This window comes from Penicillium macrosclerotiorum (assembly GCF_028827735.1).
Source record: "Penicillium macrosclerotiorum strain IBT 26536 chromosome Unknown utg000002l_segment0_segment0, whole genome shotgun sequence".
Classification (NCBI taxonomy): Eukaryota; Fungi; Ascomycota; class Eurotiomycetes; order Eurotiales; family Aspergillaceae; genus Penicillium; species Penicillium macrosclerotiorum.
Genome location: NW_026643082.1, coordinates 2,966,661 through 2,990,795, shown reverse-complemented (window position 1 = coordinate 2,990,795; position 24,135 = coordinate 2,966,661). Strand labels below are relative to the sequence as shown.

General features: G+C 48.9%; 9 protein-coding genes across 9 annotated transcripts; 3 read left to right on the top strand and 6 right to left on the bottom strand.

Moving 5' to 3' along the window:
• Positions 1-5,056: 5,056 nt before the first annotated feature.
• On the top strand, positions 5,057-5,590 carry N7462_002213 (uncharacterized protein; the record flags this gene model as incomplete). Its single annotated transcript, XM_057073939.1, has 1 exon — positions 5,057-5,590. The coding sequence occupies one exon, from the start codon at positions 5,057-5,059 to the stop codon at positions 5,588-5,590; it is 534 nt and encodes a 177-aa protein (XP_056937580.1).
• A 435-nt stretch (positions 5,591-6,025) lies between these two features.
• N7462_002212 (40S ribosomal protein eS7) lies at positions 6,026-7,028 on the top strand (the record flags this gene model as incomplete). The annotated part of the gene is made up of 3 exons (XM_057073938.1): positions 6,026-6,181; positions 6,485-6,567; positions 6,665-7,028. The coding sequence occupies 3 exons, from the start codon at positions 6,026-6,028 to the stop codon at positions 7,026-7,028; spliced, it is 603 nt and encodes a 200-aa protein (XP_056937579.1).
• A 587-nt stretch (positions 7,029-7,615) lies between these two features.
• Positions 7,616-9,566, bottom strand: N7462_002211 (putative dynactin Arp1 p62 subunit RO2; the record flags this gene model as incomplete). Its single annotated transcript, XM_057073937.1, has 2 exons — positions 7,616-9,125; positions 9,193-9,566. The coding sequence occupies 2 exons, from the start codon at positions 9,564-9,566 to the stop codon at positions 7,616-7,618; spliced, it is 1,884 nt and encodes a 627-aa protein (XP_056937578.1).
• A 592-nt stretch (positions 9,567-10,158) lies between these two features.
• Positions 10,159-11,304, top strand: N7462_002210 (uncharacterized protein; the record flags this gene model as incomplete). The annotated part of the gene is made up of 2 exons (XM_057073936.1): positions 10,159-10,386; positions 10,462-11,304. 2 exons carry the CDS (start codon positions 10,159-10,161, stop codon positions 11,302-11,304), a joined length of 1,071 nt encoding a protein of 356 aa, XP_056937577.1.
• Positions 11,305-11,489: 185 nt separating this feature from the next.
• On the bottom strand, positions 11,490-12,122 carry N7462_002209 (actin-related protein 2/3 complex subunit 5 family protein; the record flags this gene model as incomplete). The annotated part of the gene is made up of 2 exons (XM_057073935.1): positions 11,490-11,712; positions 11,764-12,122. 2 exons carry the CDS (start codon positions 12,120-12,122, stop codon positions 11,490-11,492), a joined length of 582 nt encoding a protein of 193 aa, XP_056937576.1.
• A 645-nt stretch (positions 12,123-12,767) lies between these two features.
• On the bottom strand, positions 12,768-14,552 carry N7462_002208 (uncharacterized protein; the record flags this gene model as incomplete). The annotated part of the gene is made up of 4 exons (XM_057073934.1): positions 12,768-13,671; positions 13,728-14,191; positions 14,249-14,270; positions 14,335-14,552. The coding sequence occupies 4 exons, from the start codon at positions 14,550-14,552 to the stop codon at positions 12,768-12,770; spliced, it is 1,608 nt and encodes a 535-aa protein (XP_056937575.1).
• A 505-nt stretch (positions 14,553-15,057) lies between these two features.
• Positions 15,058-16,467, bottom strand: N7462_002207 (lipid-binding SYLF domain-containing protein; the record flags this gene model as incomplete). Its single annotated transcript, XM_057073933.1, has 3 exons — positions 15,058-16,170; positions 16,226-16,326; positions 16,380-16,467. The coding sequence occupies 3 exons, from the start codon at positions 16,465-16,467 to the stop codon at positions 15,058-15,060; spliced, it is 1,302 nt and encodes a 433-aa protein (XP_056937574.1).
• A 550-nt stretch (positions 16,468-17,017) lies between these two features.
• On the bottom strand, positions 17,018-21,100 carry pmcB (putative calcium-translocating P-type ATPase(PMCA-type); the record flags this gene model as incomplete). The annotated part of the gene is made up of 6 exons (XM_057073932.1): positions 17,018-17,813; positions 17,878-19,306; positions 19,370-19,515; positions 19,576-20,006; positions 20,057-20,965; positions 21,023-21,100. 6 exons carry the CDS (start codon positions 21,098-21,100, stop codon positions 17,018-17,020), a joined length of 3,789 nt encoding a protein of 1,262 aa, XP_056937573.1.
• A 1,822-nt stretch (positions 21,101-22,922) lies between these two features.
• Positions 22,923-23,900, bottom strand: N7462_002205 (SDR family oxidoreductase; the record flags this gene model as incomplete). The annotated part of the gene is made up of 3 exons (XM_057073931.1): positions 22,923-23,367; positions 23,439-23,564; positions 23,626-23,900. 3 exons carry the CDS (start codon positions 23,898-23,900, stop codon positions 22,923-22,925), a joined length of 846 nt encoding a protein of 281 aa, XP_056937572.1.
• Positions 23,901-24,135: the final 235 nt, after the last annotated feature.

Genomic DNA, 24,135 nt, shown 5'->3' with positions numbered 1-24,135 from the left:
GCCCCGATCGGCCCTGGCGCTACTGCAATACTGCTGGGGTTTGGACGTTGGAGAACGCAGGAAAGGGGGGCTTGGATGGTCGCGTTCCTGTTCCCCGGGACCAGGGACGGACGGGAGAGCCGCCCTGCTAAACAAAAAAAAAAAAAAAAAAAAAAAGATAGAACCCATAAGCTTATGAGGGCGACCTCTGAATGGACGAAACGATCAAGTGCGGGAAAACCCATGAAATATGACTGAATCCTTAAAATTACACTAATCGCTGGTGGTCTTTTTGGGAGCTCTGGTCTTTTTTGGTCTTTTTGTTTCCCCTTTTCAAGGGGATTTTCCGTAAAATGATTTTTCTCGATTTATTGTTTTTATTGAATTATGGGTTTTTGAATGTATGAGCTCATTGGCTTGGGTTAATTCTCTAGGATTATTATTCTTTTTCTATGGCCCTTTAATGTGATGCGAAATAAAATCAAATAAATCCAAAAACACAAAATTAAATCCCCCAAATTAAATTCTCCCAAAAAAAATAAAGAAACTGAAGGGAAGATCACCCTAGTTCTTTTTTTTTCGTCGTTGACGACAAGCCCATCATGATCCTATATCTACGCAATCAATCCCCCTGCGCCCCCTGGTAGGATTCTGGTTTATTTATTAATTTGGCTTCCCTCAAGACCTTCCGACATAGCCTGGTCCTCGTCTTCCTATCTTGCTTTCAACCTCCTCCGCCGACAGCTCTCCTGCGAACCCGCCTTCCTACCCCTACCGCCCTGTCTTCTCCCTTCTCCCTTGCGATACGTCGCTGGTTTTCAACCGGATCTACCGGGTCACAGTTCCGCGGCACTTCTCCTTTCCAGGGTCTCCCTTGCCGGCCTAGCTTGAGCATCCCTTCTGCCCGTTATTCCCGGTTTAGATCGCGATTTTATGGCCTTGACTCTGCAGCCACCCTCGCGCTTATCATCTTGAATCACTATTTTTCGGTCCCATTTTTTTTCCTTAAGGGAAAGAAAGTACCGGCCCTCACCCGACTTGCGCAATCTTGCAGTGGCACAAACCAAATAAAAAGCAACGAGCGACGACCTGTCGAGTCCATCCAGTTGGAACACACCCGCCCTTTTTACTTCTCTCGGGTCTGTGTCATCACATTCCTGCCCTACAATCTGCTGGCGCCCGCATTGTTCCAGTAGTCCTCTTTAAAAAGGATCGTCTTTTCCGATCTTGACTAAACCTGCATCCACATCGCCTGCGCCGCCCGTCCCGGTCGAGAATATTCTATCTTTTCTTTTTCTCTCTTGTGCGCTTCGGGGGGTGGATTGGGAGTTCGTTTGTCAAACGATTCTCGCGGTCGAGAAATTACTATATAAGAACCCTTCGTGGTGGTATTCAGTCGGTAAGTTCTTCTCATTCCAAACCCAGTTCCTCACAGTCTCTCCATATTCCAATTTTTCGCCACACCTTGCTACTTGATTTCACTCGGCCTAACAATCATGATTGCCTCTGCAGATTTCAACATGATTCTCCGAGACTTGTCCGCCTTCAACATGGGCCGAGGCGCCTATGACACAACGGGGGTCAAGAAGCCGAATGCTCCCCCTCCACCGAAATAGTTACTTGTTCAAGATACCCTCGGTCGTTCATCCTGACTTCCTCCCGCATGATGCGGTATGACATCTGGAATTTTGCGTTCTAGCGCCCTCGGATGCTGGAGTTTGACGCCTCTACGTTTTGGAGTTTGCACTCTCTTTCGGTGAGTCATGATCTGGAGGTCGCAACGCCATACCTCAGCTTGGGCACCAAACTGACAATTGAACCAGATACTTGTAACACTATTTTATTTTTACTATGTTGATTTTTTTTTCCCTACCGCTATTTCGACCATACTTTTCTGGTGTCCTATTCGCCACTGGACTTGCGCGATCTCATATACCCTTTTAATTCTTCTTCTCTCTGCATCGGTTTCGGATTTTCAGCGTCGACGCTTTTTCAATTCTTTTACTGCTATCCTCGCATGTGCGCATTATACCTCCTCATTTCGGATTCTCGACCTTTCTTCCGACCTCTTACCTATTACCTCACTTCTCTTCCAACCTCCCACGACGCTCTGAGATGTTACTGTTTTGATTTTCTATCTTTCCCCTCTATTCAATCTCTCAAAAGTGCCTTGTCTTTGTTGTTGTCTTTTGTGGTTCTTTGAATGGTTTTGTTTGATCTCCCACGGCGTTTTGGCATAGATGGGACGGATATTGTTGCATGGGATACATGGGCTGATACCAGAAGAACCTAGACTTTCGACCTCGCGGTCAATAGCACGTTTATTTTGCTGATATTATTATTTGGGCGTACAGTGCTCTTGAGAGCTTTGTATTTGTATTTACCTCTGTATTTCGATGTTGTCATCTGTATAGTATTTTGTGCGCAGCTGAATCCAAGCACCTGCTGATCTTGTCCTTGCATCCAAAATCCCCTCTCTTGGTCTAGACCGCGGTCTAACCATACCTGAAGAAAAAGTCTGGGACAAGTTCGCGAGGGCAAACTGTCGTGTCCCCCAGGTTTGACAGGTGCACTGGGCGAAATGCGTAGAGCGTCGGGCAGATTTGCTTGAGGACTAACGCCGGAGCCAGAAGCCGCCCGCCTGATTTTCGATGCTGGCCCCTGTCGGTGCATCGGCAGACGGGCCCTGAGCCCAACAGGAGCTCCTCTAGCGCCCGATATTATCTTTCAGAATCGTTGGGCACTAGTCTTAACTTTACTGTTGGTTTTGGTCAGGAACGAGAGACTCTTGGCTGGCTACAATGCAGATAATTTCATCTTTCCGCAACAAGACTGGTCATGAGCTCGGATTTGTTTTACCACTTGCTACCGCCATTTGACTTGTTCTAGACCGACATGATTTTCTGAATTGGACTTGGTCAATCACGGCTATTCCCAGTCCAAATTGTGTCATATGAAAGAAGGCATCTAAATTGGCGCAGATAGCGCGTATAACTTAATGGGCGCAGTCTCCGATCACAACAAAAGCAAGAATAATATCAGTGGAAAAAGTAAACTTCCCAAGATAAAGATCACTTGGGTTAAATATCATGTATGGGAAAATCAGGCTGATAAGACTATCAGTAAATGATGATAGGATGGTGAAAAATTCCCAAAGCCATAGGGCTACCAAAGAACGAAGAAATCATTTTCATTTTCAAATTGGACGTATACTACATTGCTTCTAGGTTAAATAAATAATGAAAGATCTTCATCTGAATTTTGCTTGTGTCATTACCATAACTTGAACAAAAAAAATGCAAAATCACAAGTTATAAGGCAGAAGTTTTCGAGTCACTCGCTTACTTGCCTTATTTCTAACCAAGCTCCTACAGGGCGATTACTGAAGTCAAAATCTGTTCGATTTATCTGGCTTTAGATTTTAGATAAGAAGTCTCAAACTACAAATAGTTGTACAATGCATTGCAAGCCTCTTGATCAGTCTTCAATATGAGAACACCAGATAAGCTTCCGACATTAGACTACTTGCAGATCCATGCAAGAGCCTTCATCTGGAAATACCCAGAAGCACGCTGAGTGTTCCTGGACCCAACTGCCAATGAGAGCCTTTTAAGAAAGCCAGTTAAAATCAAAATCTAGGAACCGATCTTGAATGTGCGATCGCTTGGTATGTATATAGGCCTTTTTTTTCTTCAAGTAGAGAACCAGGTGACGTTCGGAACGTAAATAGTGGTAGTGTATCTGGTGCATCAATCATTGGAGCTTAAGATATCACCCAAATTCAATGTGTTAAAAGCTTGAACAAATCAATGATAGAGCCCCTGGGAGACTCTCTCTTTGGACCCTTTCGTGATTTTTCAGGGAGTGAAATGTCCCATCATGGCACAGTTATATCTTTGGATTTTTTTAGATTGAATTTTACTAGTATATAGTACATGATCTAGAACATAGGGAGAACATGTCATCTTTGATCAATCAAAACTAGCAACTTCTGTTGTGCTTTCAGTTGACTTTTTGTGAATGAGAACCTCATTTCTACTGCAAGATATATTAATTCATGAATGCCAGTACTTGCATATCAATTTTTAATATTATCGTAACATTCATGACCACCAGAGCTTTCAAATTGAGAAGAAAAATCGGAGTATTCAAATAAAGCAAACTTTAAAAATGCAATTTCTCTCACTACCTTGATCGCTTTTGATACATTCTCACCGGCTATGTTCGTACTCCCTTTGTTCCTACATAGTAGCATCCCGTGACCTCTGGGACCTTCCGTTCACGCTAATCCGGATTAGGGCCACCAACATCATCATCGACCTCCACCTCCAACTCCCTCAGCTTCCCCCGTGGTTTGCGACATCATTCTTCACTCTCATTCCGTCACCACGGATAGACTCAAACCTCAATTTTAAACTTCAGTCTTACATAGGGCCCTTTCCCGCAATACAGGAGCTACAGCGGAACCCGCCCGGCCCATCCTTCTGCCTGATTGCCCGGTTATTTGACAGGCGTCGCTTGCCGCACGACGGCCAGACCCGTGGTCTCTTTCAACGTTACAATTCTCTCTTCTTCCAGTCATGTCTGAATCAACTAGCGCAAATGCCCCAAAGCCAAGCAGCAGTGTCAAGCTTGTATTGCTGGGTGAGGCTGCTGTGGGCAAGGTAGGCTTGATATTATACCGTGTTACACCGGACCTATCGCTGATGACGGGTTTCCTCTTCACAGTCATCACTTGTACTTCGTTTTGTGAACAATGATTTCCAGGAAAACAAGGAGCCCACGATCGGCGGTAAGAATCATGACCCATTCCCAAATGAGCACTTAAGGCCTTAAAGAAAGAGAGCTTCTACCCTGCAAGTCTGCCTATAAGACGACAGACTTACACGGTCCTACAATGAGTCAATCTCCAAATAAAGCCTTACCCACCGATCGGACTCGTTCTCACCTCAGCATGGGTTGCTAACGTCATCATTCAGCTGCCTTCCTGACACAGAAATGTTCTCTTCCCACACGCACAATTAAGTTTGAGATCTGGGATACGGCAGGCCAGGAGCGATTTGCGTCGCTCGCACCTATGTATTACCGAAATGCCCAGGCCGCCCTGGTCGTCTACGATGTCACGAAGCCGTCCTCGTTGACAAAAGCGAAACATTGGGTGGCAGAGCTGCAGCGTCAGGCTAGCCCAGGGATCGTCATTGCCCTTGTCGGCAACAAGCTGGACTTGACCAACGATGGCGGCGATGCTCCGGCTGCCGCGGCCGTTCGCGAGAGTGAATCCGAGTCAGCTGGACCTGATGATGAGAATGGGGAGGAAGGTGAAAGCCAAGATGCCATCCCCGGCGATGCTCGTAAAGTCTCGACTCGGGAAGCGAATTCATACGCTGAGGAAGAAGGATTGCTGTTCTTCGAGACCAGTGCAAAGACTGGCACGAATGTGGTGGATGTCTTCACTGCCATTGCCAACGCCATCCCGGAGAGCAGCCTGAAGACTGGTCGGGGTGCCGGTGGAGCCGGCCAAGCTGCGCTGGGATCCAGGCCAGGAGAGGACTCGAGGGTAAATCTGGGTGACCGGGATGCCGCGACCGCCAAGGAGGGCTGCGCGTGTTGAAGGAGGATATAGGTTTGTTTCGTACCGTTGCAATTTTCATGGGTCTAGGCGTCTCCCGTTTCGTGTCATCCCTTGTTTTTGTGTTGCGCGCCAGGTGCGACATTTTCGTCGGTTGCCTTGCGCCTATATCCATCGTCTCCCATGTGTCGTCTGTAGTATCGCTTCTCTAGAATTGTACATCGTTTTCTATCATCGAGCCTTGAATCGTCTCACCTGCTCCACACCAATCAGAGGCCGCAGAGGGCAGACTGGTCACGGGACCTGACAACCCCCCCCGAGAGCGATATTGCGCTAGTCCCAAATTAGCACTAGCGCACCCTAAGCGAATGTGCCGATCCCACAGCAAATTCACCATCTCTTGGACCGCGAGAGAAGAACCACCTCCCCTCCGCCGACCTCAACCAGCACCTTCGCAGCACCTCGTCGCTCGCAATCATGGCTGCCGTTAACAAGATTGCCCTCAACTCGCCTTCCCGGCAGAACCCCTCCGAGCTGGAGACTGCGATCGCCGGCGCTCTCTTCGACCTCGAGAGCAACACTCAGGACCTGAAGGCTTCCCTTCGTCCCCTGCAGTTCGCCTCTGCCCGTGAGGTAAGAATTGATTATTTTTTCGACAACAACATCTGGAATCACGGCATGAGGAATTCGGCGTACGGTGGTTTGGATCAAGGCAGGGATATGGAAAACTGGACATTTGTGACATTCGTCAATTTTCTTCTGCGGATATCGCACAACACATGAAGATTGGAACAAGCCATTGGAAAAGAATGAGAAAACCACCGACGACGCAATTCCTCAACGCTGCCCCCATTGGATGTCTTGAATTTTGCACTTTGTGTGCGCGCGCACTTTTTTTGTCCGAACCGAAGTTCTGACTTGCATTTCCACTTCTAGGTCGAGGTCGGCCACGGCAAGAAGGCCATCGTCATCTTCGTCCCCGTTCCCCTTCTGCAGGGCTTCCACAAGATCCAGCAGCGGTAAGACGATATTCAACACCCGCCCGGGTTTTTTTTTGATGATCCCACTCAGTTTAGATCACACGGAAACTAATCTGGATTTTTTCATCTCAAACAGCCTGACCCGTGAGCTCGAGAAGAAGTTCTCCGACCGCCACGTTCTCTTCGTTGCTCAGCGCCGCATCCTGCCCCGCCCCAAGCGCTCCGTCAACTCTCGCTCCAACCAGACCCAGAAGCGTCCCCGTTCCCGCACTCTGACCGCTGTCCACCAGGCCATCCTCAGCGACCTGGTCTACCCCGTCGAGATCGTCGGCCAGCGCACCCGCACCAAGGAGGACGGCAGCAAGACCCTGAAGGTTGTCCTGGACGAGAAGGAGAAGGGTGGCGTTGACCACCGTCTCGATGCCTACGGCGAGGTCTACCGTCGGTTGACCGGCCGTGCTGTCGTGTTCGAGTTCCCCCAGAGCGGTGCCGAGTACTAAGCACGTCCTGTTGGGGAGGGAGAAAAAAGGAGATGACGGTGTATTTTGGGTTTGCTTGTTTCTAGGTCCGAAACTCACTAGATTCAAGGAGAGAGCATGACGGGTGAAAGACCAAAAAATGCATTCACGGGTTTTCTTTGAGTTATGTTGCCCCCCATTGACTGGTGCATGGTTTTTTTAGGCCTCCGGTTCTCTAGACCTCTGGGCGAGGCGAGGCAACGGAGCTGAATCTTCCATCCGGGCCGTGTTTCTCTCTTAATGAGGATGGGATGGGATATGTGATAAATATTCCAATTGCACAATTCGACTTTTCAATTGTTTCCCCGGCGTAGAACCCCATGTAGATTAGTAAAGTTCGGGGTACCTGGGTATCTTGCTAATGGCCCGAATGATACTTTGCGATCTCTGCATCTCGAGCATCTGGCGTGGAGTTTCCAAATGGAGACCAACTACTGTTCAACATTCTCAAGATGTGAAGCACTTCAATACTCGATGCTGCTGGTTGGGTATGAACAGAAAATCACTAATTACATTTGGGGTATGCAAAAATACAACTATCAGCAAAATCGCTGACGGTCTTTAGTCATCTAGAGCGTCTGCTGGATTCTTCCAACTCCCAGGACCATCCAATATGCAAGTTCTCGAGCAACCAGCTCGTCAGGCTTAGATGCCTTCCCCACATTTTGCTGCTCGAGTTGGGCCTCAGCATCCCATTCCATATGCACAAACACCGGAATCTCCAATACGTCTTCATCTTTTTGCACTGCTACAGCGACATCATCCCCATCCCCATCGCCTGTCGCCGGACCACTTTCAGCCTCAGAGCCAGGTAGCGTTCCCGGGACTACTTCTAAGACGACTGTTGTCCAGTTGCGGCCTTTGTCCCAGACCTTACCCGCCTCAGGGACCTTCTCGCCACGCAAACCAGGAGCCCGCAAATCCCCAATAGGAGCAGTGGCGCCCTGCAAGGCCTCGTCCCAAACATCGCTGTTAGCCCCGATCTCAAATTGCGGGCTGAGAACAGTAACCTTGCTCGCCACTCTTCCTGGCGTCACAGAAGGCGTCGCAAGCGTGATGCGGACGGGGTCAAACATGTGATTTTTCAAGGTGAGCAGGACGTGAATTGGTCGGAGAGGTGTCAATGCATCTAGGTCCGGGGAAGGTGTTGGGTTTGACACCATGGACGATGAGGAAGCGAGAGGGCGCAAGGTTGGAAGGGGGATGTAACTGAGAGCAATCAGGCGGATGCGGAAGCGAGTCGACTGGGGTTTGGTCTCAGGCTTCACGAGAATGTGCTTGCAGGATTTGCATCGCTTTGCGCGCTTAGTACGCAGAAGAACAGGTAACGGTAGCACCTCATCGACAAACCGAACATCCGGTAACTGCTCAGAGCGTTGGGCGATGGATGCAACGCCGTCCCAGCCGCAGTCTGATGAGGCGAGTCGCTCGATGATGGCGCTGTCTTTGCCCTCGGGAGCAATGCGCAACCCTTCACTGGCGGTAAGAGCTTCACGCATGACAGGTGGCTTTGACTTGGACTTTTTATTACCACCGTACAGTCCGCTCAGACGTGAGGAAGAGGCGTAGAGGGACATGAGTCGGTTCAGAGCCCCAGGGGAAGAGAATCCAAAATCGGACCCTAGCGGATCACTGGGCGATGTTGAAGTCTCCGACAGTTGGGTACGATAAAATGATTTCAAGGCCGCAAATCGAGCTTCGGCACCAAGATGAGGCGAGGATGTCGAGTCTTCTTCCTTGGAGACAGATTGACTGGCATCATCGTCCTTAATAATGGGCGGCTCATCAATAGACGCCAAATTGGACAATGGAGACTTCAAATCGCCAAATGCGCGGGAGCCCTGACGTGATCGCGCATCAAAAGTAGGTACGGTCGTCGAATCAGTCATCTTCTGCAGCTGGCTGCGGATATTGGTTGGCTTGTCAAACTTGATGCCAATATCGAGTGTTGTCCATAAACAGTAACCACATGACAAGACCCAAGGTCCTTGTTGATTACCGTTTCCTGTAACATTCTCAATAGTACTAACGGCCAGCGGAGCTGTGCAAATAGGACAATTGAAGCAATTTCGACCGCAGCTGAGAATTGCAGGTGTTAGTTGTAGTTGACACCAAGGTGTATAGATGGCGAGGAACTTATACATACCGGTTCCCATCACTTCGTACCACACTGCTAGGTGTCTCGAAGAGGCAATTGGGACAAAACCAGCTCACAATTTCCTCAGTGATGCATCGGGGGCATTTGATCTGGTGGCAGTCCTCACAGTAGAGTAGTTGCTCAGGTGGATACAGAGAGAAATTGGACCGCGGTGATCTGGGATCAAATGTTTGCTCATCCTGTTCATTTTCATCTTGTTCAGCCCGAGGGTTTGAGTCGCTTTGGGCCTTATCGGCTTTGGTTTCCTGCTCGGGTGTCGACTTTTGTGGTGACTCCCTAGACCTTCGCTTCCTGGCCGGGTCAGGGACCGGTGTATCGGCACAGGGACATGAAATATAAGTGTAAGGAAATGGCCGAGACATTGTTCTTATCCTGGCCAGCGGGGTATTAGATGCGATGGGGGGTAGTTGGACTCAGGGCGCGCCGCTCGGTCAATTCATGCTTTGTGTCGGCGGGGGGATTTGCTGCTGCGTGAAAGGGGCGGGAAACATGCGGCATCTGCGGGCGCACAATGAAAGGCTACTTGATCTAATATCTCCAAGCTGTCTTGGGCATTAGCATAAGCGTTTGCAAATCGGGTGGGCTGTGTTCAGTCAGGCATGGGCATGGGCAACAAGTCCGCGCCCTTACACGTAACTTACGAGGAAAAGGCTTGAAGCAATTGTGTCAGTGTCTATCTGATACAGGTTTGCAATCAGAAGTACCTGTTTCCGGATTGCCCAGAAGAGCCGAGTGGTCCGGAGGCCAGCAGTAATAATGGCGGGCGTGGATGTGTGCGCGCGCGGAGAAAGTGAGGGAGCTGCGGAGGTTCCGCGTCAACAATCGACGTCAGAACAAAAATTGGGCCTCGTCATTTCTCCCCTTGACCTCCGACGCTCCAACATCCCACCCCGCAGGAATGGCCTGAGAAACTCTCAATCAGGCATATAATCAGTCCGCAAATACACAGTAACCATGATCTCTCTTCACTCGTTCCGCGCCAGCCTGCCCCGGCGATGCATCGCCGCAACCTTCGGCATCCGGACCTACGCTAGCCAAACACCTGGCAATCCCATGCTGGAGATTTTCAATCGCAAAGCCAAGAATCTACAAAAGGAGCGAGCGGCTCGGAATAAGGAAGAGAGCCGGAAGACGGACTATTTGAAGGATGAGGTGGCATTGCGGTTATGCGAGCGTCTGTTGGTAAGATCTGCTGTCGAGCTAGTGCCGTTTTCTTGAAGCGAAAGGCTGACTGGAGCTTGTCTTTGCGCAAAATAGGATATCAAGCGTGATTTTCCTAATGTACTCGATCTGGGTGCAAACAGCTGTAACATTGCGCGGGCATTGACAACCCCAAACCTCGATATGGCTGCCCCAGAGGGTACGCCAACACCACCGCTGGCAGAGCGGATTTCGAAGCTGACATGTGTTGAATCATCGCACGCATTGCTGCATCGTGATGAAGACTTGCCTTTCAATAAAGAGATCAACATCCATCGCGACGTGATTCCGGACCTGGAGACATTGCCGTACCAGCCGAACACATTCGACGCCGTCCTGTCGTCACTATCGATTCACTGGATTAATGACCTGCCCGCCATGCTCGAACAAGTGAACACTATCCTCAAGCCCGACAGTCCGTTTATTGCAGCTATGTTCGGTGGAGACACCCTTTTCGAGCTGCGCGGATCGCTTCAATTGGCGGATCTGGAGCGTCGTGGAGGTGTCAGTCCTCATGTGTCACCCCTGGCCGATGTCAGGGACGTGGGCAATCTTTTGAACCGCGCAGGCTTCAAGATGCTTACAGTTGATGTCGAAGATATTGTGGTTGAGTTCCCCGATACCTTTGCTCTCATGCAAGACCTGCAGGCGATGGGAGAAAGCAATGCCATCCTCCATCGAGAAGCTGGTCCTTTGTCACGAGATGTTTTATTGGCCAACGAGGCCATCTACAAGGCTATGCATATGGAAGATGATGCGCCTGGTATTCCGGCGACGTTTCGGATGATCTATATGATCGGCTGGAAAGAGGGCGGTAATCAGCCACAGCCATTACAGCGCGGAAGCGGCGAGCTCAATTTGAAGGACCTTCTCGGCGGCGGTGATTTCCAAAAGCCATAAAAGGTGTGACGATTAAAAAAACAGGGCAGTATGGAGGTTTCAGCATAATGTCATAGTATATCGATTGTAAAACAACTACGCTGAAAGACACAGGAGGAAGATTGTCCACAGAAGAAATGTATGAAATGCAATCAAGCCTCTACCAGAACAGTAAAGAAATCAATAACCCAACCAGTTGCCTCCGCTTAAACCGTCCGGCGGTCTGTCATGACCCGGACAATCGATCCAGTCCCTGCCACCTCCACCAGCTTTTCATGCCAATTGAGCAAGACACTCATCTGCTGGCCACCACCGCCCTCACCCAGGTTCCGGCCCTGGATTTGGGAGAACCCTGTGCTCTGCGGCGAGACAGACTTGCGCGGAGATTGAGCACCACCACTGGGTGCGTGCGAGGCCATTCCTTTGTAGCTGATACAAGTTAGCAGAGATTTGGATAGGCAGCTTTCAACAGTCACATACAGGTATTTCATCAGGCAGTCTGCCCGCTCTGCCCCACCGTCTCCGCCACAAACACCCTCCAGGACACGAGCCATCTCGCCTTGCCGGATACCCTGTAGAACTTCGGTCACAGTAGCAAGATGCACCTCCTTGGCGCGGTCGTCACCGCCGAGCGGCGCTGTGTCCAGAGCGTGGCGCAGCGCGCCCTCGGCATCACCGCCGCGCAGCAGCTGGCGCACCTGGGTCGCGACATTGGCCGCGTCACTGGAAGTCTCGGGCTGAGGCAAGGTGGCAGGCAAAAGGGTTGCCATGGGGAAGCTGGCCGATGACTCGGGATCGAGCTGGTCGATGTTGATCGTGCGGTAGTTGAGTTGCGACATGGTGGCGATGTTATTCGGAGATTAGGTGGACAGCAAGCTGAATCTGAGCAGAATTGACGCAGAGCGAAGAGTTTTCACAGAGCTGAGGCTGTAAGTTTCAAGGCCGGGTGACGTTGGGCGTGGCTGTTTGGTATGGCGGCGACGCAGTGGACGGAAAGCGGGGAGGTCGGGAGCGAGGGAAGGCTCCGGGGCCGTTCGAGGTCGGAGGGAAGAGAGGGCGGGGAAGAGGGGTTGACAAGGTGCGTGGATTTGCCCTATTCAGTCCCAAGGCAGTCGGCTTTTTGAATGGCAATGTGGTGTTGTTAATTGCGGCGTCGGATGGGGGAGGACGGAGCTGGTCGCTGCTGTGGTGTGGGGTGACGGAGTGTTGCTGCCTGAGGCCATAAACCCCAAACAGCTGCCTACAACTGAGGTTCGACTAGTATTGCAGGTCTAAGGGCCTCGATGGGACATGGAAGCTTTCTATGATCGTTCTTGAATCTATATGGTCCTCATGAAATGTCTTTTATCTAGTAGAATCTGTCCTGTTCATCCGTCAAACTCCATAAACGGATACCACTCATTGAGGAATTGAATCTCTCCTCAGGACTATAGATATCTTGGCCGTTAAAGACAATTTCCAAAAATTTCCAGTCTGAAATTTGCTTAATAACCGTTTTTTTCAACGGTATTTTCCTGGTAGACCTTCAAACTATATTTTGCGAATTTACTTCGAGCCCGAATCTGCCGACCATATTTGGTGAAGAATGGGGGCACAACACAGAATAGTGTTGCCAATGCTGCAAGAATTGATGATGCAACATTTGCACCCAATCCATTAAACATTTGTGTGGCAAACAGCGGGAAAGCGGCCGATAACGAAGCACGCAGGAGGGCCAAGGCTGCAAAGCCGCTTGAGGCATAGCTCAAGTAACTATCAGCGAGATAGCCAGCAAGTACTGCATCAAACTCGTTCAATGCATAGCCGATGAGGACTAAAGAGACAGTGGAAACTATCCAGTGAACATGGGTGACAAGAGGTGGGATGGTCCAAGCGAACCACCAGAGTCCAGCTGCCAGCATGGGGGCGCCAATGGAGAAGCCAACGAGCTTGTGCTCCGGTTCAAGTGGTATACCTTGCTGTTCATAGTTGACAATTACACGGTAATCTTGAATCCGAGTAAGTAACCCTAAGACAAGACCAACGCAAATTCCCAGGAATGGTAAAACAGACGATGTGCTTGAGAAGCCCATGGATTGATACACAAGAGGCAGCGCTTCTGTAAAGAGATAAATCAGAGCAAAAGCGACTGCACTCATCAGTGAGACCATAAAAACAATGGGCTCTGTGAACAACAGTTGCAAAGGGCGGAAGAGAGCCAGACGGGCAAAGGTCTTTATATCGGGCGCATGATCCGGATTCAATTCTCTAAGGGTATCAATACCGCTTTCTTTGCGTAATCTGGCCACCTGTCGCCTGAGAAGCAAAGACGGCCTTGATTCTCGCAGGCCGAAGAGAAGCACAGTGACCACAGCATTAACAATTGCAGCAACGTAGAAAACCCAGTTCCTGTGGAGAAAACTTAGGAATAAGACTAGAATAGAGAACTGGAATCAAGGTCTTACCATCCTAGGTGTGCAGTGATGTAAGTACTCATGATAGGTCCTAAAGCGAGGCCCATATTTGCAACCATAGCCCACATGAAGATAAGCCAGACACGGTCTCTTGAGTTGAACATGTCTTCAATACTCCCTGCCACGATGATACTGGGAATGGCTGAAAGAAAGCCCGAGAAGAAGCGACCAATTGTCACCACAGCCAGAGAGGGAGCAACACCAATTACAACGCAAAATATGGCATAGAAAGCTGTGCTGGCAATATACAACTTCTTGCGACCGAATGCTTCCGAGTAGGGCGGAAAAATGATCCCACCGACCATTTGCCCAATGAGATAGCTGCGAGAAACTGAGTTAAGAGAGCCAACCACTGGCAAATATAGTAGGTAATAAACTGACATCGAGACAAAGAGAAATATGGCCAACGTCTGTCCGATTCCAAATTCATCGTGAGAAGAATTGGCGGCCGAGCTCTAGTACCTCCCTTCGGTTAGAATTATTCTATTGTTACAGGATCATGTCTGACTCACACCAGCAGTACTGATCGCTGTCCTATAGCCGATAGTTTCAGATTAGTATAAGAACAAGATATTCTAGTATTTAAGGTTGAACCAACGTAAAAAGATCGAGAAAGATGATTAGACTACTATCAAATATCTTTCGGGGCAGAGGCCAGTTCCGGGGATGCTCCTTGTTCGAGGCTGACCAGCGAATGAACTGCCCGTCTGGCGTGTACTCTAAGCCATATTCATCCAGAAGTGATTGAATATTTGACTGTGCTAGTGGTGAAGGCAAGACCAAGACACCTTTTGCCGGAGAGGAATTCATCACCATGAGAATTATTGAAACGTGAGGAAGATCGTCCGGAGACTCCAAATTTGAAGGAGGGGAAGAATCTGAAATAACTAAAAGAGTTGCTGAATCTCAGATGCGGTAGACAGGTGGATTTTTTGCGCACGTCTGATTGCTTGAGGTCACAACTTTTGTGGCCGTTCTCCACTTGAACCACATGGAGTCCCTGGGCCCGACACCGCCGAGCCCCGATTCTTGGGGCTTGAAAAAGATGAGATTTTGCCTATTCTTAAGGTATTTAGGGTACGCGACTGTCTGTATATACAGCAGCACTGGCCAGGCTCCCCTTGACTGGTTATGAGAACATGAGTGTTAGGCGATTTTCACAGAAATTATGTCGTTGCATGTATTTACCGTAAGGCTTGTATGTACTATGAGATACAATTTTTTTGAACTATAGGCTCTAAGGCTAGGCATATTCGAAATTTCTTTGAAAAGAATCAAGAATCGATTCCGAGCAAAAATTTTTCTCCAAGAATATGAAGATCTAAGCTCGAGTTTTTGGTCCTTCTGTCTGTCCAGATCCGTCATTCACGTCTCCAAGAATCTTCTCGGGTTGGGCTTGCCCAGTCACCTCAGAAGCATTGCTTTGGGGAGCAGGTTCGCATGGGTTTTGAATCATTTGATCGACATTGGTGGTAGATGATGATTCTTGAAGTGCATCGTTCTTATCACTGAGAACTTTCTTTTGAGTTTCATTCGCTTGACCCTCTTTACATAGCGTATGGTGCTCTGTAGTAGTTTCAGAGGCGTGGGATATGCTCATTGTCGGTTCTTGGGATGATTGACTCGCAGGGATGACGGTCAAATCTTGAGATTGAGGCTGCGTCTCTGACTCTGCCACAAGATGCGACCCTGTTTCAGGCTCCGGCGTCTCTTGTAACGTATCCTGTGCATCGGTGGCAGGTAGCTCTTGAGATGGATGTGAAGTACCTAGCTCCGCCACGGCAGGTTGCTCAGATGGTTGCTCAGATGGTTGCTCAGATGGTTGCTCAGATGGTTGCTCAGAGGGCCGCAAGGCCGGCTGAGGTGAAGGATCAAGACTCGGTGAGACCAATTCGGCCTCTCTAGGAGTTTCACTTGTTGTCTCTGGGCGAAAGCGCTCTGAGTTGAGGATTTGCATCAGCGGTTCAGCTTCTGGCGGCGGGGGAATTTCTCCAGTAAGCAACTGCTTGGCCTTGAGTTTCCGCTCGTATATCTTCTTGTTTGCATGAGAACGTTCCGCAATGATGCTACCCTCAAGAGTGAGACCGCCATACACTCCACGAGCTTTGGAGTAGGCGAATATGCCGGCTATTCCTTTGGTCCCGATCATAGCGGCAGTCTCGGCGCTCCGCCCAGACCCGAAAGCGATGGAGATATTCGTCCCCAAAGTCAAGGTCCCGGAATCAATAAACGTCCGGACTGCTGCATCTGTGTTCAGAACAAAGACAAAATCAGTCAACTCCATCCCGAACTGACCGCCAGCACCTAAGCCGGCAAGAGAGACTGCGGACGGAGCCGACCAACTGCCATCGGGAAGACGGCATACAATGAGCCCAGAGCCGAAGCGAACAGACCCAAGAAAGCCGACTTTGAAAACAGTGCAAATCACCAATCCCTATTGAGCTATTCTAGCATAACCGTTTTAGCCCGGGATGGGAGACAAGAATTACCTTGGCTGGCGCGAGAATGCTGCGGGAAATCCGATTGTCAACCCCGACATAATTTGGATTGACGAAGGAATCAATAATCTGCCCTGCTTTTTTACATTCACCTACGGAGTCGAGATCAGTTAGGGACGGTGTTATAGAGCGAGGGTAAACAGACTGGACAACGAAGCGGGGAAAGGATTGTGGATCGGGTTGCGGAACCCCTGTCGACGGGGGACCGGGCTCTCTTGCGCGGCCGCCGACATTAGGCGCAGAGAAAGAATTGGCGACTGACTCAGACCGAAACTCCTAGGCGATGATAAATGCAATGTACACCGGTCAAAGGCCTTTAGTCCTTCTGCTCGGTTCTGTGGGAAAAGCCAAGGGACGTCGTGCTCGGAAGTCAACTTCTGCGACCAAAACGGGGATAGCGGGCTTTCAAGCCGATCAAATGGGGGCCGAAATGCTGTGGAAGATATTTCGTCAAATAATCTAGACGGGAGAGTATCAAATCATGTACCCTCCTCATTCAGGGTAGTGCTACAGAATATGAGCTATAGAACGCGACCTTATCAATCTTGGAAGTCACGAACTTTAGATTGTCCGTTCAGTCTGCTCTTTAAAATGGTTGCACCCGAAAATTGGGACCACTGAAAAGCAAGATCAGAATTCGTGAACATTCATATACATTATGAGACTTGCTCGTTGTATCTGTCTATGTATGGAGTGTATCCACCCTTATATTTACAATCCGTAATATTCCTGTAAACGCCACTTTCCTCGTAAAAATCCAGGGGGAAAAAGAAGAAAAAATCGCTAAGGAGAAGTCGTAACCAAAATTGGAGGCACCGTGATTGCTGGTGGCGTTCGAGAGCGTTCAGGGCTTTCCTCTCGTACAATTTTCGGCGGAGTAGGGGCTTCTTCATCCGCAACAAGCGAGACGGGTTCGATTTCAATAGATGAGTCTGTAGTTTTGGAGCTTCGGTGAGAGAAGACCCGGCGGGCGAACCGCGTGACTGGCCGAAACAACATCACAGCGCCGTTAGAAATTGCCTTGCTTGCCTTGACAATCGGGCGCAAGACAACAGTCATACCGCCAACCACGGCATTGAATAACAGACCAAAGTGGCGATCGGGGATGATGCGGAGAACGACAGCCCACGGCAGACATCCCACGGCACAGATAATGCACACTGCCCAGAGAATGCCGCTGAGTCGTGTCACACCAAAAGCTTCGCCACCAACATACACAATCATGATCTGACCGCCGACCATGACGGCGTTGATGCTCATGAACCAATAATTTCGGAGCATTCCCTCGAAAATATTGAACTTGTTATCAAGGCGACGGTTGTTGAACTCGTTGAAAATCTGCATCCACACGAACGTGTTGAACACAACTGTAGATAGCTGTTTAGATCGATGGTCGGGATTGGTATCATCAAGTACAGAGCCGAGTAGCTTTTCTCCAGCAAAGTAGAGCATGAAAGTCACAGCTAGTTGATATACCGCCTGCCCAAGTATCATTTTCCACATTGTCAACGTGAAGAGTGATGCACTTTTGGGAACAGGCTTCCGGTCAAGAATTTTCTCCGTCGGAGCATCGGTAGCCCTGTTAAAAAAATCATCTTGTCAGCGAGAGAACCAAATATATCGGAGAAATAAGGAGCTCTTACAAGGCTAGAGCCGCAAAGGTGTCCATGATCAGATTCACCCAGAGCAACTGCACAGCAGTCAGAACACTGCTGTTCGAGCTACTGTAAACAGATGACACAAATGTTAGGACCACGGCGGTGATGTTCACTGTGATCTGGAACTGTAGAAATTTGGCGACAGCATCATTGACCGCTCTCCCCCAAGAAATGGCAGTAACGATGGACTTGAAGTTGTCATCCAAAAGAATAATTGAGCTGGCTTCCTTGGCCACTTCAGTGCCAGCAATGCCCATGGAGAAACCAACGTCTGCAGTGCGCAGAGCAGGCCCATCATTAGTTCCATCACCGGTAACGGCAACAGTTTCCCCAAGGGCCTTAAGTCGCTCGACAAGTATGCGTTTATCATCTGGTGAAGAGCGAGCCAAGACTTGGAGTCGAGGGACCACTTCATCCATCTCCTCATCTGATAGCTGTCGGAATTTAGGGCCTTCCATTACCAGCCCATTCTCAGTTTTGATGCCACAAGAAGATGCGATAGCTGTGGCGGTCGCAACGTTGTCCCCAGTGACCATCTTGACCTGGACTCCAGCTGAACGACATTTTTCAATCGCCGGTGGAACTTCAGGTCGAAGGGGATCTTGAATTCCCACCACTCCAACCCAGGTCATGTCGATAAAAATCTCTTCAAAATTCACATCAAATAGATCATCTTCTTGCTTCTTAGAATTCGCCGGAGGCCAGGCTGTCAAGTCCTTATAAACGATACCGATCGTGCGAAGGGACTGCTGGGCATACTTGTCAATGATGTTCAGAATTCCCTCCCTCTGCTTTTCTGATAAAGACTCCGTGAGGGTTTCATCTTTGCACATATCAATATCCGTGATTTGAGTTTTGCAAGCGGCGACCATCAATTCCGAGGCTCCCTTGACAAGAAGGCGATACCCATTGCCTGGACGGCGGTATACAACGCCCATGCATTTCCGTGAAGAATCAAAAGGAATGATTTGACAAATCGCAGAAGAGCCGCGCTCAGCAGCGAGATCCAAGCCTAGATAATTCTGAGCCATTTGGAGGAGTGCAACCTCAGTTTTACTCCCCACAAACTCTCGCTGGCCGTCTTTTTCTTCTTGAAAAGCCGTGGAATTCAAGGCAACACTTTTGACAATGAGATCTCGCACTGGCGCAGAGCATTTTTGGAAAATGGTTGATGGAGCCGTCGACTGTTCACCGACTTGAGTTTCAGGCAACTGGCTGAAGCTTTGACTTGAGCCCCATGTGCCTGCGACCACGGTCATTTTGTTTTGTGTCAGGGTGCCTGTCTTATCAGAGCACACTACTGTGGCATTTCCCATTGTCTCACAAGCCCTCAGAACTCTAACTAGATTGTTTTCCTTCACCATACGAGTAGTCGCAAAGGCCAAGGCCAAAGTTACCGCCAATGGCAACCCCTCTGATGACGAAAATAGGTTAGCTACAAGGAGTGATAATTGTAATGGGAATCAGCAGGACCAACCTGGAATGGCTACGACGATAACAGTCACCGCGACAATCAAAATGTCGACAAATTCTTTGCCTTTTTCTGCTGGACTCGTATTGGGATGATTTGGAAGATCCGCAACGAATCTGAAAAGCAGGACAAGAAACAGGATGATGGCGGCCCTGAAAGACACTATTAGTTGCAAAGGCCAGTATGCCCCTCCCAAAGATTATGAGACTTACCCTGATCCCAGATATCCAATCCAATTTGCAAGACGACCCAGTTTCACTTGCAGTGGTGTTGGATCATTAGATGTCTGTAGCGATAACATGATTCGACCATATGTGGAATATGGGCCAACGCTAGTCACCAGGTAGGTACCCACACCTTCAAGAACCTTGCTGCCAGAGATCAAGAATGGATCAAGCTTTTTCGTGGCGTGACCCTCAATAATACGCTGCCACACTTCATGGCCAGCCGTTTTTTTCATTTGGTCTGATTCGCCAGTAGCAGAGGACTCGTCACACTTGATACCATGGGCTGAAATCAAAACCCCATCGGCGGGAATGGAGTCACCAGGATCAAGATGGACAACATCTCCAACCATGATATCATATACTGAGATCATCATAGATTTGCCCGACCGAATGACTTTCACCTCACGATCATCATTCTATGAGATATTAGCCTGAAAATACTCAATCAAAAGGGTTAGATACTGACGCGTTTGTTGAGTTTGGCAAATTGTCTTTCTTTCTGCCAGTCATTGGCAGCGGTGACAACAGTGACGATGAGAATCGCCACGCAGATAGCGACACCCTCAACCCAGTCTACACCTGTTCCACCATCAACGGTCTCATAGATACCCAAAGATAATGACACAATCGCAGCGATGGTCAAAAGTATAATAATCTTATCGTTATAAGCAATCCAAAAGAGTTTCAAGAACCCGGTAGATTTCCGGGTCGGAAGTCTATTCTCGCTGAAAATTCTAAGCCGATCCTCGAATGGAGAACCTTCGCCAGCTGATGAGGGTGGTATTGGCGTTGAATGTGATTCTAAAGAGGGCTTCGTTATAGACGGTCGATTGTGATGTAAGGGTGGCGTGACTTGTTGGAATTCGACAGTGCCTTCTAGGCGAGTTTCGTCCACAGAGAGTCCAGCATTCAGATCTGTTCGTAGACCTCGCTCCAGTCCCTGCAAGCCGCCGAGGGCGTGAAAGGCTGCGAGGGATTTGGGGTTTTGCATCTTATTAAGTTGACCGGGCGAGAACGCAAATCGGTTATCTTGAATTTGAAAATCGGCCTCGTTACGAGGGTCAGGGTTGAGGGCCTCGAGAAGAGGCACGTCATCATAAAGTTTAGCAGCCGAGATAGGGTCAATAGAGTTGGCCCTGGATCGTATTGTGGTGCCCTCGGAAGAAGCGAAAGAATCGGAGCGAGGACGTAATGTATCGCCATCTATTGACTGTAATGGTCGGTGTGAGGGATAGTGAACCCCCAACCGACTAGGATCTTGATTGCCTGCCATGTCTGGGGAAAAAGAAGATCTTGGTGACGTCGGACTATGATCGGGATCTGTCGTGCCGGACCATGATGAAGACACACCGGCGGATGAAGCGGATGGAGATCGCTGAAGATAAAGAGTTAGCAACTATGTATCATCTAAAAACCTTTAAGGATTGATTACCTCTCTACCCAGAGGGTTCGTCACAACCAAAGGACTCAAAAATGATCCCTTTTGGGTAGAATCTTGTGAGGAAGCCATGAGTGCTCAAAGCACCGAACTAGCTCAAATTTGTTGCTTGATATGCGGGGAGAATAGGATGTGAACTTGCTTCCAAGAACACCTCGTCTAGGATATAAGGGTATAAGGGTATATAATCTCTGTAGTGGGTAAGTCCCATGGGACGCTCAAGGGGGCTGTGTTCCAATGCCCAGGCTTGCCGAGGACTCTCGGGGTGATTGACAAGGAAATGGAGATTGGTTCCGAGCAAACCAGTCAAGACCTCGCCAAGCAAGCGCGAATTCTGCTAGCAAATAGTGCTATGGAGATAAAAGAGGGGAAGGGTGATGCTCGGTCTTGGTGAAAAGTTAGGGGGAATTTGCACTCGGGAGGTGGCTACAGATTACGTCCGATTCCTTAGCACAGCCTCGGGGGCGACTTGATTGCATCGAGGCGCTTCGTTGCGAGTGAGGTACGCAGCAGGCATGGATCTTGAGAGGCAGATACATAGTCGAAATCTTCAGCGGGGTAGATCAATGTCAATCACCAGGGTGGACCAGATGAGCGCAGTATAGAGATTAGGCACGCGACTCGCGTTGGTACGAACCCAGGCGCCGTGTTTTGGATCTGCGACTCTAGCTGCGTTTCCTCAGTGATTCAAAATGGACTGTCAGCTCCAGAATTTGACAGACCGGGTGCAGGGGCTCTCCGCTACGAGCGTTCGGGCCAATGCGAGTCTTGATTAATGACTCTAGGCTTGCCGCCGTGTGCCACGGGTGGGGAGCAAAATGTGTGCTGCGCCTCGATCAAGACCCAATAACATTGCAGTGAAGGGGACCCCGCTGAAAGTTTGTATCAGGTAGAAGGGAGATGGGAAGCTTCCCTTGGATAATTTCTGTACACTGCCGCGCCATGCAGATGTCTCCCAGCAAGGGGTTGGGGATTCTTTCGTCAAATGCGTCATACTCTTTCTTGTTCTGCACGGTTCGGAGTTCCATTGAAGATGGATAATTTGGCCTGAGCGGTCAAGCCATAGGCGTCATGAGCCATTAATCAAGACTTGAACGTCATCGCTTTGATTGATTGGTATAGTGACGTGATGCGAAATCCGATTCTAGTCAGATTTTTTTACTGCCTCACCAGTCCTACACCAAGTATTGTGTTGAGTGCGCAACCTACAACACCTGGGTTCACAGCTGCGCCACATATGTGGCGCAAGTGCTTTTCATTGGTGGGTAGATGAGCGGTAGAAACGACGAACCATCTCGAATGACCGTTGAGTGGCGGTGCTGTGAAGTCCGCCTCGCCGGACTTGTCATGTGACCCAATTCCAGCCACCCAACACCGAGAAGATGGGGAGGAACAGGCATCCATCGCGCTTGATTGAGCCTCAAACACGAAGGAGATGGAATCAGCCACAGTCACTGCCATGGTTGAGGATCTATTAGTGTTTGGACTAGTATCCGGGTGAAATCTCAATATGATATTGAATATGCCAGCTGAAAGATCAACCTCATGACTATACTTTCAAGCTTGTTGAATCATGGGGCGCAGTTGAGAAAGAGGCGGAGAGAAAAAGTAAAGATATCTGCCTAAACTGCGGCCAATAGACTTGTATATCTCCAAGCGGGATGGAATAGTTTTATTATGAGGGTCTGTCTATCTAGATAGCTCTCAGCTTAAGGTGGCCATTCACTGAAGCTATGCATGTGAATTAGAAGACAAAGAATATGAGGCTCAAAAGAAGTCCTGCTAAAAGGATATCTACTTCTTCTTTCAGTGTGATCTATATCACGAGGAAAAGTCACTAGATTGTGGGGATTGTATGTCTCAGACTGAAAGGTATATGAGTTGCCCAATAGACTTATGAGATATCGGTAGACAGTGCGATTTTTCTGGTTTTATCAAGATCACTTTTTAATTGTGCAATCTTGGTTTCTAGTGCCGAGACACAGTCGGAACCTAATGGAAGTCGAAGATAGTCGTGACCTTGTTCAACGGCGTTTATGATAGCCTGTGCGGCCTTCTCAGGATCACCCTTGACGTGGTCCGACATAGAGCTGATGCTACGGGTTGCATCAACCATTTGTTCAACCGGGGTTCCTTTGTACGCCTCGCTGAAGCCTCGAGGATTTTCAATTTGAGCTGGCGTTAGAATCCGACTAGAAAAGGGTGTACGGAAAGCACCCGGTTCTACAACCAGGACTCTCACACCAAATGTCTCAAGCTCCTGTGACAACGATTCATGAATGGCTTCAATTGCAAATTTACTTGCAGAGTATGTTGCACGAGCCGGTCTCGCGATAAATCTGGGACCGAAAGACATTGTTGTCAGCACATCTTTTACTCTTATTGACAGGGTTTCAGGCATTTAGTTCACCCTGCTCCGCTGCTGATAAGAACAATGTTTCCTGAATTTTTGGCACGCATTTGAGGCAGGATAGCGCGAATCAGACGAAGCGGTCCGTAAAAATTGACCTCCATTTGAGACCGAATCTCTTCCTCACTACCCATGATCGTAAATTCGATATGCCTTAATATATCATCCTGGTGGGGATTCCTCATACCTTGTGTCCTCAACTCCTCCGATGAATGCATAGCCGGCATTGTTTACCAAAACGTCAATGCTATACATGTTTGAAAATTCTCTCATCTTATCAAAGGCATCTTCCTTTCCAGGATCTAATGAGAGCCACATGCCTCCGTTTGATTCAAACTCTGGGAAACCTTGTCTCGCCTTTTCTTCGTTACGTGTGGTTCCGATGACCTTGTATCCTTCTTTCAATGCGTTTGATGCAATAGCTTTGCCTAGACCTGATGAGGCACCGGTAATCAGCCACATTGACTGTCGTTTACTGTCCATCGCGCAGAAAATTAAAGCAAAGAAATAAGAGTCGATTTTTTCTTTAATAATAAAATATGGCCAAAAGTTTGCTTGGAAATCATGGTGAAGACCTATTCTTAAGATTTGTGAGGTTATGTTGTTGGGGGAGGGGGGGGGGTGGAATTAAGCGGACTTAAGATTGGCTTGCCCCCTGGCCGGATTTAAGAGGTTCTTAGAGACCAGGCTTTCCATT